General features: G+C 42.0%; 1 protein-coding gene across 1 annotated transcript in view; it reads left to right on the plus strand.

Annotated features, from left to right (window-relative positions):
• The window catches only part of TMEM132B (transmembrane protein 132B), a 258,609-nt gene that overhangs the window by 195,978 nt on the left and 47,073 nt on the right, over positions 1-15,558 (plus strand). The window contains exon 5 of the mRNA XM_055700730.1: positions 14,311-14,454. Within this exon, the coding sequence (XP_055556705.1) occupies positions 14,311-14,454 (144 nt within the window). The remainder of the gene's footprint in view (positions 1-14,310; positions 14,455-15,558) is intronic.

The following is a 15,558-nucleotide window of genomic DNA, read 5'->3' on the forward strand; positions in this document are numbered from 1 at the left end:
ATATGTGTACCAGAGTTCAATTACAACACTACTGGGAGGAAAATCCAAAACTAAATTAACAACAACTTGCACAATTACCTTCATTAACAAATCGGAAGAAAATCGGCATTAAAATGCCAGGTACTGCTGCATTTAAGAGAGAAGTAACCTTTGGGTGGTTAGTTAAATGCCATTGTCATTTAACAAAAAATGAAAAGCAAACAGAAAGGTATGTTTGATGAGTTGTTGTGAGCCTGACTTTAGAAGTTGGGCATTGGTTGACCATTTTGTATTATATTTGCCATGAAAAGAACAAGCATTTTTCCTTGATAAGTAACCTGTGGTAAAGCAGGAGAATGTGGAATGAAACTTTTGATCATCTTTTTCTGCTTTTTTTTGTAAGATGCCTTCTGGCAATAATTCTTGGGCTTTTGGAAAATTACGAAGTTGCATCATAGCAAAGGAATAGAGATGCATTGAAACACAGTTTTTGTTTCAAGATCCAGATAATCCCTTTTCAGATCATTCCTGTTGCCTAGATCATTTGAAAATTCAGTAGTGTAAATAAGATACTTTACTCACCATGTTCTCACTGATTTATTCATGTGGACTTTTTTGTTCCTAGACCCAGGTTCAGCTTTTGTAGGTGAATACACTCACCCAGGTGTTGCATTTGTACTTTCATGACATGGATTTAAACATAAACCTGCTTCAATTGTGACATGATCACTGATTTTATTCCTAAAGCATTGTCCATCAAAAACCTGAGAAGAGCATGTTGGGGCCGGGCTGCGACAGTGTGGGAAGCGATGCGATGCTGGGAGGAGATGCTCCGCCTCTGGGTTCTCCGCTCACCACAAGGTCACAGCACATGCAGAGCTGAACTTCCTTTACCGTGTTGCTGTTTGTATTCTTATGAAGTAGACATAAAATGTTAGTGGTCTTTGAATTAGAGAGTTTATAATTTGATTTATGTAAGACCTTTCCTCTTTGGAGAAACACTTTGAAAACAAAATGGAAAGTACTGGGCCACATCTGTGCTGTGCGAGCACATTTCAATGACCAAGGAGGTGAGATGTCATCAGGGAGGGAGAACGTGGCTGAATTCTTCAAGGTGTAAGAAAAGAAGGGAAAGAGCCAAAATTATAAGGAGAAGTGGAAGGTGAGGAGACCTTGCTCTTTTCTGTGTGGTAATTGTATAGGGGTGCTTTCAACTGAAAGCACTTTTGAACTGGAATTCTCTTACACTTGTGAAGGCCTTTAGGTGCAGTGCTTTTTCCTTCTTTGTCAATCCTTTGCTAAAACGATGTGTCAAAATGCCAGAAAACTTTATCTTTTCTTAAGCTGTGTCTTCTGTAAAAAGCATCTTCCCTTGTATCCATCTGTCCATTTAGCAGGAACAGTGACTATGCAGCACGAGGATCCCATCAGCTGCAGTACAAGAAAGAATATGGCATTAGACCTAGCCCTCTTTCCACCTTACAACAGTAAACAATTCTAAATTAGTACTGAAAAGAAGAAATAAATGTATTATCATTTGGAAATCTGCCCGTTTTTAGAGGAAAAGTAAAGAATGAATGGTTAACACAGCCAATTTTAAGGAAGATAAATTTCCTTAATGGAGGCGAATAGCAAATATTCATTCCATTTGAGCAGTCCAGTAGTGGTGATCTAATTTCTCTTTGCAACTGAGTCAGGCTGTGTAATTTTGTGTCTCATGTTAAGTAAAATGGCAGCAAATGGGAGATATTTTCCTCCACTGAGATAGTTCTTGTAGATGAGTTCTTCAACACGAATTGGGTAATTCTCTTTTTCCTCTCTTGCTGTACATAGTTTATCTTTCTGGAAGATCAGTATTTTTCCCATTACTCATAATGCAACAGGTTCTAAAGAAATAGATTGCAAAGTTTGCATTTGAATAATGCTTTAACGGTTTCTGAAGGCTAATTATGGAGATAATACTTTGGAAGCAAACATAGAAGTCTTTTTAAATTTTCCTTCTGTCCTTCAGTGTCTTTTGTTGAGATGGAAGCCAGCCACTATAGTGTTCATATAGTTTACAAACATTTTAAAACTGGAAGTTTTAAAACTACCTTGGAGTCGCTTCTTGGACTGAGTTTGGTGCTGAGGGGTAAAGACAAGGAACTGTTGTTAAAATTCTTTACCAAAGAAACATGCTGTGATTTTGATTTATACTGGCTTTCATAGAATAGTAAGTGGAAGACCTTTGTCTGTTTACAGAATGCTTCTATTGAATACCAATAACACTGTCACTTTCTATTTCTGTTTCTGAGAAACATTAATGTCATCCCCCTTGTCTGCTGTTGTCTTGCCCCATTTCAAACCACCTGTGAGATGACATTGGAAGCCCTCTCAAAGTGGAATGTTTTGCAGTAGTTTCATATTAAGAAGTATTCTGTGATTTTTCTCTTGAGTGCATTCAGCTGTCTGTGGCATTAGAGTATATGCTAATACATCATTATAATTTTCCACTTAAGAAGAGTGACAAGTGGTACAGTATTTCTTTCTTTCCTTGCATCTGTTACTGGTTGCTTTATTTGTAGCCCTCTGTATTTCTTTACAGTCACTGATACTTGATTTGCGGCACAGCTGAATTTCACTTAACCAACCAGTAAATTAACTGTTTGAGACATTGCATGCTCAGCATTTACTTGTTATGCAAAAAGGCCATTTAGTAGGAAAGATGTGGGAACTGGTATTTAAACTGTACAGAACCAGCAGCCTGGGGACAGCAAGTTTGAGTGTAACCTCTCAGTAGAAGCATGGGCTTAGGACACTGGGAATATGGATTCTGGGTTTTGATCTGTCACTGGCCTTGTGGGATTTCTTCCGCCTCAGTTAATTTAGCTGTATGATGAAGATAACTGTCCTGTTGTCCTTGGCGGGGCTGAGAACTGTTTTTGAAGTATTGTGGAAAGATAAGATACTATAAGGAGTAATTCAAGTAAATCATTCAATATGTAATTTTAAGAACGGATAAGAGAGAGACAGTGGAAAAGATGAATAATTTAATAGAGTGAACCTGGTTTCACAGGACTTTTACATTTGTGTAACTTCGTGGTCTTTATTATAATTACTTCCTCTTGCACCAGTCTAGCTGAGAGCAGAATCCAGTCAGTCTTTTTTTTTTTTTTTTTTTTAATCACAAGTTCTGAAAACATTCCTTAGTTTGAAGAACTGTGTCTCCTAAAAGCTGGTGGACTCTGGAAAAATAGTGGTGTTCTGAAAGCAGTGGCTCAGCTTTTGAAACACAGATGATATTGTCCTAGTCTGCAGGAAATAAATACACTGCACAAGTTCACTGAGAAATTCTATCAGGAAAACAAAAAAGGGATTTCATTCTGAACCTGGATAAAAAAAGAGGTTGTTCTTTATAAAGGCTGAGCAAAAAAAAGAAATAATCAGACAGAGGGGCACGTCAGAACAAGGCAGTACTTCTGAACAGGTACAAGGTGAACAGACTGAAAAATTAAAATGAAGAACAAAATTCAAGCCAAGAAGAAGAAGAAGGAATAAAAAAAAACCACCTCCAGTTGTCCTTAGATCAGTCAGAAGACTCTCAAAAACTCACCTCAAAGAAATCAATATTCTTATTTGATTTTTTTTTTAATTTTGCCTTTTTTCAAAAGAAAATATTCTCAGAGGTTTCTTTTTTATACTTTTTGATTTTTGTCAAGAAACACTTTTTTTCCCCACTTGTCAGAAAAGTTTCCAGGCAGTTCTAAACACAGGCAGGAGACATCTTCTGTAGTGTTTGTGTAAGTAGAAAGTAAATTCTGAAGACTTGAAAGAGAACACTTTGTTCAAGTGGAGCGGCAGTGCAACGATGAGCAATGTACAGTTGATGGATGCTCCCAAACCCAGTGAATAAAACACCAGACAGCTCTTGAGTGTGCAAGGATGGTAAAGGCTGATGCCTGGACTGGCTGCAGATGTGTTCTTTTGCTTTTTTTTTTTAAATTTTTTTCCCACTGCATCAAATACAGCAGTTAGGCAGCTTTATGAAGTGAATAAAAGGCATGGTTGTATCATCTGTGAAGTCTGTGTCACTATAGGAAACATGGCAGTGGTGTAAAAATTTTTAGGAGTACCATTGGCTCCTAGGGATAAAGGAACTAACAGTAATGTATAGATACTGATTGTTTATAATTTTGAAAGCAGGAAGGGATAGTTTCTCTCCCCTAATTCTATACATCAAGTCTAAACTAGATATCTGAGCCCTTTGCTATGCAATGAGGGGACATAAAACTTCCAGCGTCACTTATGCTGTCCTAAGAGCTGTGCCTAGGACAGGGACTGCATCGCTCGCTGCAGGTACCCTGGGTGGAGAGCAGCCCTTCCCAGGGAGAGCCGTGGGGAACAACCTGCTTCCCCAGTGTCTGCTGTCTGACAAGGCAGTCCTGCAGCAGTGTGGGGGTATGTGTGCTTTACACCTGAGAGCAGTCAAATGCAAGCCCATGGAATTACTTAAACAGGTAAAATAAGTAAGTACAGCAGCCTGGTCCTGACATATAAGACAGACCATCTTCAAGAGAAAAAATAATACTTCTTGGTGTAAGGCATGGGTCTTCCCTGTCAGATCCATGTTCTTTGGAAAATTATATCCTCCTTTTGCAGGACGATGAATGTGAGCACCTAGTAGATCTCTGTTCCATTTTAAACTCCATAATGCACTTTTCAAATATAGTTAATAAGCACATGGGGCTAGCTCTGTCCAGAAAATGCAGTTCTTTATTGAATTTACTTGATACATTATGAGCTCTGGACTTAACCCCAGTGTTTGAACTATGCTGAGGAAGAAGACAGAAAATCCAGTTCTGACCCCCCTGCCTAGCAAATGCTGGGCAACTCTTTTCTAGCAGGGGATTTCAGAGGACTTTGCATTCCCCATGTATCTTTTTCTGCTCATAAACAGGTATTCATAAGCTGTAACCACCCTGTGAATGGTTTAATGAAGCAAGCCACCATGTCCAAAGTGGAAAGAGAACCCACATTCCATCAAAAGATGCTCCTGTGGGATGTTGGGAAGTTGTGTAGACATGCTGTAATTAATTTGTGCATTCTTCTATAGCATTAAACAGCTGTTATTACAGAAGGACATGGATTTCTGCCCAGGTAGCACTTGTGGTAGAAGATGAGCACACAGATTGTGGCAGTAAACTCGTGTGATACGCAACCTTATGTTTCCGTGTCTGTAGTTTTGCACTTGTGAAACTGAAGCCTTTTCAAGCTGATGAGTTGCCAGCTCTCCCATTGCACCAGTGGCATAGAATTCCCTCTAGAAAACTCTCTTTCCAGGCTGCTGTGAAAGAAATTGTGATGAGTAGGAAAAGAATTAGAGAAGTGTCTGAAAGAAATTCTTAAAAATGACCACCCACCATGTTGTTAAATATTATTAAGTCTGTGGGGCAAAGGTCTAGAGCCAGAAAATAGTATCTTTGACTACTGTTGGTACTCAAGTAAATCCAATATGTATGTTCCATAAACTAGGCAAAGTATGCCCTCCCTAGATTTTTCTGTGAAAAAAGCAATGCCTTTGAGGAGTGTTCATACTATTATTTCATGGCTATTTGAAAAAAATCATTAGTGTATCAGTTACTTTTGACTAGACAGGTCTACCCATTTTATATCCTCTTGAATTCAGGGGGATATTGTTTGATTTCAGTTGGAGGTGACCCACAATTTTATTAAGTTGGAATGTGATCGCATTGTTCTGGAATAAAAAGGGAGAGAAGTATCTTTAAATGAACTGTGAAATTCTAAATATGCTTAAAAAATGGTTACCAGTCACTTACTCTTGAGAAAAACTGGCGCAAGGTCTGTCAGATGAATGCTCAGGTACTATACAGGTCTCTAAATATAGTGTAAATTCCAGTGTGAGTGTCTGACAGGGTTTACCATACCTTTAGGCCAACTTTAGGTCCTGTATTTCTTGGTGTACTAAAAGGTCCTGGAACACAAGCTGGGAGCTCTTGGTGTCTGCTCTCTGTGCAGACAACCAAAATCAGATGCATGATAGTTGCTCTCCAGCTGTAAGATTTCCCATTCTTTCTACCTCAGGTATGCACTTCAGAGCAACGGTGTCATGATGTTTGCTCTACAGACACAGTAGCTCTGGAGAATAAGCTCTACTGGGACATAATGGGCTGAAGGCATGAGCCCCATCTCAGGAAAGGCCTTTTGCTCATGCAGAAGGCACTGGTACTTAGCTGAGACAGTGGAGGCTGCCTGACAGGTTGCAATTACTTCTGCCAAGTGCACCAGGCTGCGTTCTGAACCTTTGCTTAATGGGGGCAGATCTGTTCTGAGTTATACAAAATAAAATAAAACTGCCTCAGGTCATAGATATGACAGTATCTGTGCTTTTAATCAGGTTTCACCTTCAGCAGCAGGTTTTGCTTATTCATCCTACATAAACCTCAAAATGAGCTGAATTTCCTTCATAAAAAAACCAGGGAAATGGAATAAATCTCAGCTTTAGCTTCCATGAACTCCGAGACAGAATTACCTCTCCAGCTGATTGCATGTGCCAGGTACACTCTGCTAAAGTAGGAGCTTCCTTCAGTCTATCTGTGGCAAAAAGACAAGTTATGAAATAAGATTCCACTTTGGAGTCTCTGTATTGTGCTTTTTTGTGTTATAACAAATTGTTTTTGCAGCAAGCACAGATACACATCTAGAATAATATTCACTTAGGCTAATAGTTGCTGCTTACATTGTTCTGTAAGAATTGGTGATTAAAAACCTCTCTGTATGTTTCAATCTACATTCATTAATTTCTCCTGCAGAATATATGCACCTGCCTGTTCTTTCTTTGGGATCCCAATATGAAGTAAAGCTATTATGCAGGTAAACAAAGGAGATAAAGGATGACCTTTAACTTTGACACAATAGTCTATAGTATTTGTGATTTACCATCTGTCATAACTGATCACTTCTAATAATGATATACTGGATAAGAAGCTGAAAGAGATGGAGATGAGATGGAGAAAGAGGAGAGGATTGGAGCGGGGTGGGAATGCCCTTCTAGCAACACGTATGCTTGCCTGGGCAGGATGATGTGTGTGGTTACACGTCAGGCCTCACTCTGACACCTGAAAACTTGGTAAACAGCTGATTCCACAAGTGGCTTCACTGAAATGGTGTTTGAAGAAGAAGGAATTAGCTCTTGTTGGTCCCTTTTTCAGAACTGGTAATTCCTTTCACCTGCACAGCCTCTGCAGACTTGAAGCAAACCCCGGGCACGCAGGATTGCTAGTGAAGCCCACAAGTAACAACAGTGGTAGCTAACGCTAGCATTCTTGCCAGCTTTAGTGTGGGGTCGGGCTCCTTGCCATGAAGTGGACTGACTGTATGAGCGTAGGGAGGAAAAAGGGTCGAGTAACAGTGTGAGCTCTTTGCAAGATGATTTATGTTTTCTAATGTTTCAAAAAAACATAATCCCAGTTGTTCGTTCTCACCATTGGGTGACAAAATGGTATACCTTAGCTGATATAATGGTGGAAAATATAAATAGCTTTCTAGCAAGCGGGCTTCATTAATATGTATTGGAAATCTAAAATGGTATTCAGCTATGAGGGGGAAAAGTACAGAATTGCTTTGGATTATAATAATTTCAGCAAAGCATCTAATTTATATATTAAGCTTGCTTAATGGACTTATATTGCTTTGCTCTTTGATCTGAAGAAAAAGGTGGTGAATAATTTATCAAAAAAAACCCCTCCCCTTGCACAGCCCACACGTCACAATCTGCCCTATAATTTACATTTTTTAAGACATGCCGTTTCCAGGCAGGAGAACTGATTCCTAAAGATTTCTTCTAATATTACAAATGTATTTTCACGAGGTACACTCTAGGGAAAAAAATAATAATGAAGGAATGCAATTCTGCAGACAAATGTTTCAGCTGTATGCCTTCTTCACTAAAGACAGTCATTTCAACTAAATGCCAAAAGGCATTTAGCTGTAGCATTTGTCCGTGGAATAGGGTTGGGTTTAGGTTTCCCTTCTGATTTACAATCGAGTGTTTATTGGGTTTACTGCACTGTAGCATGTTTTGTTAACCTCTAAAATAACACAACAAGCTTGCACGTTAATCATAAGGGTGATATCTGTCACGGTAAACTGTGTTGGCGTGGGGCTTCTGTGCCCTGCCAGGCTTTGTGGAAAGGATGCTGGCACAGGACAGATGTGCTGGCAGCTTTGGGCTGGGGTCTGGGTAGCCTGTGTCCAGCTTCTGGCTCCTGCAATGCTTTCTTGTGAGATGCGTGATCTATTTCTCTGTGTCTTATTTTTCAACCAGAAGAAGGGGGAATAACTGTGTCATGTCAGCTCAGACTAGCTGGGTGAGCTGCCATAGAGTCACGTGCCTAAAGAGGATTTAGGTCAGTGTGGTGGTGTTTAAAGCCTAGTTATTGGGAACTCCGTGCCTGGAGTTCCTCATCTGGTTCACGTCTACCTATTGCGGTCATTTCTCAGTAATCCCTACTTCTGGTCACATACATAATGATCGAGAAGCCAACGAGGAGAGGTGCTGTGCTGGACCTTGTTCTCACCAGCAGGGAGGGGCTGGTGCAGAATGTGAAGCTCAAGGGCAGCCTTGGCTGCAGTGGCCATGAAATGGTGGAGTTCAGGATCCTTTGGGCAGTGAGGAGGGCACACAGCAAGCTGACTACTCTGGACCTCAGGAGAGCAGACTTCGGCCTCTTCAGGCATCTGCTTGGTGGAGTACCATGGGATAAAGCCCTGGAGAGACGAGGGGCCCAAGAAAGCTGGTTGATACTCAGGGGTCACCTCCTCCAAGCTCAGGAGCGATGCATCCCAGCAAAGAGGGTCAGGCAAAACCACCCAGAGGCTGCATGGGTGAACAAGGAGCTCCTGGACAAACTCAAACACAAGAAGGAAGCTTACAGAGGGTGGAAGCAAGGACAAGTGACCCGGGAGGAATACAGAGAAATTGTCCCAGGGACATCAAGGGCAACCAGAAAAGCTCCTATAGGTACACTGGTGATAAAAGGAAGACTAGGAACAATGTGGGCCCTTTCTGCAAGGAAACAGGAGACCAGGTTGCCTGGGACATGGAGAAGGCTGGGGCACTCGAAGACTTTATTGCCTCAGTCTTCACCAGAAGGTGGTCCAGCCACACCGTCCAAGTCACAGAAGGCAAAGGCAGAGACTGGGAGAATGAAGAACTGCTCACTGTAGGAGAAGGTCAGGTTTGAGACCATCTAAGGAACCCGAAGGTGCACAGCTCCATGGGACCTGATGAGATGCATCTGCAGATCCTGAGGGAACTGGCAGATGAAGTGGCTAAGCCACTATCCATGATATTTGAGAAGTCATGGCAGTCCAGTAAAGCTCCCACAGACTGGAAAAAAGGAAACATAACCCCTATTTTTACAAAGGGAAAAAAAGAAAAGTCAGGGAACTACAGCCTGGTCAGTATCACCTCTCTGCCCAGCAAGATCATGGAGCAGATCCTCCTGGAAACTACACTAAGGCACATGGAAGAGAGGGAGGGGATTTGTAACAGCCAACACAGCTTCACTAAGGGCAAATTGTGCCTGACAAACTTGGTGGCCTTCTACAATGGGGTTACACTGCTGGTGGATGAGGGAAGAACAGCTGACGTCATCTGCCTGGACTTGTGCAAAGCATTGGACACTGTCCTGCACAACATCCTTGTCTTTAACTGGAGAGACATGGATTTGATGGATGGACCACTCGGTGGATAAGGAACGGGCTGGATGGTCCCGCTCAAAGAGTTGCAGCCAACGGCTCGATGTCCAAGTGGAGACCAGTGATGAGTGGCGTTCCTCAGGGGTCAGTGCTGGGACCAGCTCTGTTTAACATCTTTGTCGGCAACATGGACACCGGGATCGAGTGCACCCTCAGCAAGTTTGCCGATGACACCAAGCTGTGTGGTGCGGTCAACATGCTGGAGGGAAGGGATGCCATCCAGAGGGACCGTGACAGGCTTGAAAGGTGGGCCCGTGCAAACCTCATGAAGTTCAACAAGGCCAAGTGCAAGGTCCTGCACATGGGTCGGGCCAATCCCAAGCACAAATACAGGCTGGGTAGAGAACGGATTGAGAGCAGCCCTGAGGAGAAAGACTCAGGGGTGTTGGTTGATGAGAAGCTCAGCGTGACGCGGCAATGTGCGCTCGCAGTCCAGAAAGCCAACCGCATCCTGGGCCACGTCAAAAGAAGCATGAGCAGCAGCTCGAGGGAGAAGATTGTCCCCCTCCACTCCATTCTTGTGAGACCCTGCCTGCAGTACTGCATGCAGCTCTGGGTCCACCACGATAAGGAGGACATGGACCTGTTGGAACAAGTCCAGAGTAGGCCACAACGATGATCAGGGGCTGGAGCCCCTCTGCTGTGGGGAGAGGCTGAGAGCGGTTCAGCCTGGAGAAGAGAAGGCTCCAGGGAGACCTTAGAGCACCTGTCAGTACCTATGAGGGGCTGCAGGAAAGGTGGAGAGGGACTTTTTACAAGGGCAGGTAGTGATAGGGCAAGGGGGAATGGCTTCAAACTGAAAGGTTCAGATCAGATCTGAGGAAGAAATCCTTCACTCTGAGAGTGGTGAGGCATGGAGCAAGTTGGCCAGAGCAGCTGTGGGTGCCCCATCCCTGGCAGTGTTCAAGGTCAGGTTGGATGGGGCTTTGAGCAACCTGGTCTAGTGGAAGGTGTCCTTCCAACCTGAACCATTCTGTGATAGGTAATAGCAGTGTTGGTAATCACAGCTCTGTCATGACTCTTGACACATCTCCCATTCACATTTCCCCCCCTCAATGTGTCCAAAGCAACGAGTTGTCAAACGTTTACTATGGCTGTGTGCAGGGTTTATTCATATTTAAATAAAGCCATTATCCTGGCCTTGAGTTTCAATAGTTTTCTGCTCTTCCTCTTGAGTATTTCTCTCAGTAGTGCCATCTAATCAGCTTTAGGTTTTAATTAAACAGCTGTCATTTGCTTCCTAGTTCTGTTGCAACCTGATGTTGTATTAAATTTTAATTTAGCCTAGGCTGGATACGAAGTAGATTCCTTCAGACAACAAAGAAATGCTATTAGCAGGTTACAGTTGTAATTAAGAAGAGCTCTGCTGAAGTACTAATGCATTCAGGTACAGAGAAGGAGCTGGAGATAAAAACACACATTATTATTATTCAGGGATAGAGCCTGCAATATGAATGTGCAGCTTCCACCCAGGCTGCTTGAATTGAAGGTTTTGGTCAAGATCTGGCAGCTGAAACCCTCAAGAAAAGAAATAGGAAAGGATTCCCAGTTTTTCACCTGGGACCTTGCAGTGACAGCAGTTGGAGATCTGTGTTGATGGTCCCTGGATGTTGATCCAGATGTTTTGTTGATGCTGTGCCACATGGGAAGACTTGCCTATGTAAATCAACATTATTACTCCTCTCTCTACGTTTCAGATGCTGTTAGTAATAACCAGCACAGGTATCTTAAATTCAGTAACACTTTTTTTTTTTGTAGCAAACCTTACCATGGAAATACAAAACAAGCCTTACAGAATTCAGATGAAATGCTATTACTTGTTGAGGATGCACGGAAAAAAAAAAAAAAAAAAAAAAAAAGCACCTGTTTACAAATCTAATGTACAGTCAATTAGTTCAGTTCTGCCTTCATATTTCTTCCTCAGAGGAGATATATTTTTTTCAGTCTATAAATAGCTGGCTTTAAAAAAGGTCTTTACACAGCCTATTATATTTGTGTAACACTCGATCCTGGCATCAGGCATCTGAAATATTGATTTATACAGTAGAATTGCTTACCAGTGAAGTGTAGTTTTTGTGAAGCAGCACCAGCTAATTAGCATGGCGGGTACCTGTATGTGCTGGGAAGGAGGGAAGCTTCAGGACAATGCTTTCATCAAGCGTAGAATGAGCATATTTCAGAGCACCCACAAACAGAGGGTTCACAAGGTATCGCGTCTAAGACCTTTTTCTCTCATGCTCATCTTCACAGGGAGTTTACAAGAGGGATGCAAATTTCTATAAACTTTGCATTATCCTTCAGAGCATCCAAGTCTGACTTCAGCTTGGTAGCTAAGCTGCGCTTAGAGTTAAAAGGAGGCTAGAGGTTTTGTTTATCCTTTGTCACACATGAAGGTCAACACGAGTGTGATACAACCAACAGCACAAAAACGAAGGAGAAGTTAGTTCAGGCCTATTGAGAACCTGGTTCCAAGTCCACTGAAGTCAAAAGAAACCTTTAATCTACGTCGTGGTAGGGCTTTGGATCAGACTGTAATTGCATATAAGTGGCGCCTACCCCTGACATATAGGAGCTACATAGGTGTGCCACCAGAGAGTGGGTTTGGAAGTGCAGTTAGATGTGTTTGTTGTTTGTGACCTTGGCAAAAATGCTGTTTCCCCTGAAGAAGACGGTCTTGCTGAAGAATGGCTTAGAAATAGCACATTGACAGACTGCTGCTTGGGAGTGCTTTGGCACAGGACCACCGTGTCTGCATCATATATCTAATGTATGCTTATACTGGTTTAGGATTTATGGGATATGGGCTGTTGGTTTGGTGAAATCTGCCTACCTCTTCTCTTACATACTTTTGGTTGAAGCACCCTAAGTTTCTCTTTGTCTGTCTTATACAACTTCTTTCCACTTGAGGTGCATCTAATTGTTTTCTTTCACCTGGCAGTACTTTTTCTTCTTAGTTTTGTTCCAACCCCAGTCTTTGTAAAGGTTTTACAATTGTTCTTTAACACTTCCACTTTTGTCACATGCTTCTTTCTTTGCCAGTGTCCCTCCTTCATGGATGGCAGCTGGTTATAAATTCAACATAAACAAAAACTAGACAGTCATTTACTGTGTAAAACATCTGGTTTGTGCCTCGCAGAGAACAAAACAAAGAGAGTATATTTATTTCATGAGGTATTATTCAGAAAAGCATCTCTATTCAGGACAACACTCAAATGCTTAAATCACACTGAAGTCTAAGTGTCAAGTTGAGCACGTACTTTTAGTGCTGTTCTGAACAGAAATGGACTTGAGTACATGTTTAAATGCTTTTCTGGAACATGACTGCCCATAAAGCTCTAGTAGACTATATTAGTTAGCTGGCACTAGTGGTATTAGTACTTCAACTCATTTAATTCAGGGTGCTTTTTGTAGAAGTTTCCGAATATTGATTAATAATACATCTTAGTTGCAACTATTTATTGGTCTTCTCCAGCTGTCCTTAGGTTGTGGTCAATGCCCATTATTTTCTATCAATCTAGCTAGCAGACAGAAGCAAATGATAGTGAATATATCTCCCTATGCAAGCTGCCATCAGATTTTTCGCTAAAATCTATTTCTTCTTCCACCAGTTCTAATAATGGAATTTAAAGTTAGATTAGTTTGAAGCAACTTTTTTTTTTTTTCCCCCTGACTGGCAAGCAATTAGTTTTATGGAAGTTGAAAAATGAAAAGTGGATTGATTCAAAGCAGTATTTCCTATCGCAGGCTTTCCGAGAAGGCCCAGCTGAACCTCTGTGAAAGCACAGATCATTCTTGCCCCGCATGTGTCAGGTGTTGGTCCTGCAGTAAGTGCTGCTTAAGCAGCAACAAGCTGCTCTGCAGGCCTTGAGACGCTGCTCCCCTCCAGCCAGCATACCTGCTTACGCAAGGCAGGGACCTCTGTAGCAACTCATTTGGAGTAATTAATCAAACTGTAGCCATACTGAGACACAGAGGAAGGCTGTGTTAATGGAGTCATTAGAGCGCCAGCTCTGTGAATTCATTAGGATTAGAGATAAATGTGGTAAAGCATCCCTAGGTGGGATTTTGATGGGGAAATATTAAAAATAATTGTATATGGATGGTATTATGTAGTTTGTAATACCCCACCTCGTGCACCGTTTTTCTTATCGTGTATTTATGATAAGAAAATTATGGGCCCAAAAAGGGGAAATGGCCAACTCGCAACACTGTTAGCTGGAACAGTAAGGAAGAAATGCAGTTATTTGGATGCTTGATAATCATCTCCCAAATCACTGGCATGATTTGGGGTGCTGGGGTGGGAGGAGCCCCAGGCACCAGAGGGTTGTACCCGAGTAGCACTGTGGTTCTGCCAAGAGGCAGACATGCCTTGGTGCCACACTTGTTTCAGATTCCATTGCCACAGCAGCCAAGCGTGTAAGTGGGCTTAGAAAGTCATTAAACCATTGACTGCAGGGAGAGAGCGGGGTGGGTGTGAAGAAGGGTTGCTCCTGTTCCTCAGACCGACCCCCGTGGCATTCTCATGGTTCTGTGCTTCTCTAACACCCGTCCTTTGTCTGTGTGTGCATCCAGGACACGGAAGTCCTTAACACGGCCATTCTGACGGGCAAAATGGTGTCTGTTCCAGTCAAGGTTGTTGCTGTGCAGGAGGATGGGTCCGTGGTCGATGTTTCAGACTCCACAGAGTGCAAATCAGCTGATGAAGATGTCATAAAGGTAAGGCACCCCCATGAGGTGGAGAACAGAGTTTTCACCCTTTTCTCCTCCACCACCACCATACAGGGACCTAGCCCGTATTCAGGATTTTACATCAACCAGTTGTTTCACAGTCATGGCTGTTTCTGTGGTGGCAGGTTGTTTGTTTCCACTTTGCAACGAGGAGAGCCGTCTCCAAAGGTTGTGCAGGGTTAGCATGTTTCCATAGTCTGACATGGGGATGTTTGTGCTGGTGTGTTCCACGTGGGAAAGAGGGCCAGGGATGCTGAAAGAGCAGTGCGTGCTGCTCTTACTTTGCTCGCCAGCCAGTGCTGATGAGAAAGAACATGTCTGATACATCCCATCTGGGAAAAGTCAACTCCCCACACAGGGATCTTTGCTGTTGCATGGTTTTTCTGCATTCATTATTTAATAGTAATCAGTATATTGTATCAGTGTACAGCAAGAATTGCTATACGCTTCTGACTGCATCACCTGCTTTCCAGTCACGTATTTCTTATAAGTAAAGACACTGAACTGTACCAAAATCTGGAGGATCATGACAAAGAATAGAAAATAACAACCATATTGCAAAAATTCTTAAATTGAGAGTTGGGAGCTTTTAAACAATGTTGTGTTTTGGGTTCTTTTGAATAATGTGTTCAACTGGTTCTCCCTCCTTGACATTGAGAGGAAAATAGAGTTAATGTGACTTTATGAAGACGTTGACTGCATGACTTCTGACACATCACATGGCTTTCAGCTTTTAGCTCAGTTTTATTTCTAGGCATAAAATAGGTACTTTTGAATATCTTTAATAGGTTTATTTATTTTATTATGTGGTTTGAGGGTGGGGTTTTTTTGTTTGTTTTCGAGTAACTCAGGATTGACTACAATGAATTCTGTATAGGGGTAGGATTTTTTGGTATTATTTATGGGTTTCTTAGGGTAGTCCTATATAGTTTCTTTGTTCAATTCCAGGGAACTGCAGTATTTTACATATAAATGCTATAAAGACACGGTAGTATAGTCATCCTTTTTACACAGTAATCCTGTAACCTCTAGATCATATGATAAACTCTCTCTGTAGCTTTCAAGAAACGAGTTTGTCCCCATATTCTAGCT

Source organism: Falco cherrug, chromosome 1, assembly GCF_023634085.1.
Source record: "Falco cherrug isolate bFalChe1 chromosome 1, bFalChe1.pri, whole genome shotgun sequence".
Classification (NCBI taxonomy): domain Eukaryota; kingdom Metazoa; phylum Chordata; class Aves; order Falconiformes; family Falconidae; genus Falco; species Falco cherrug.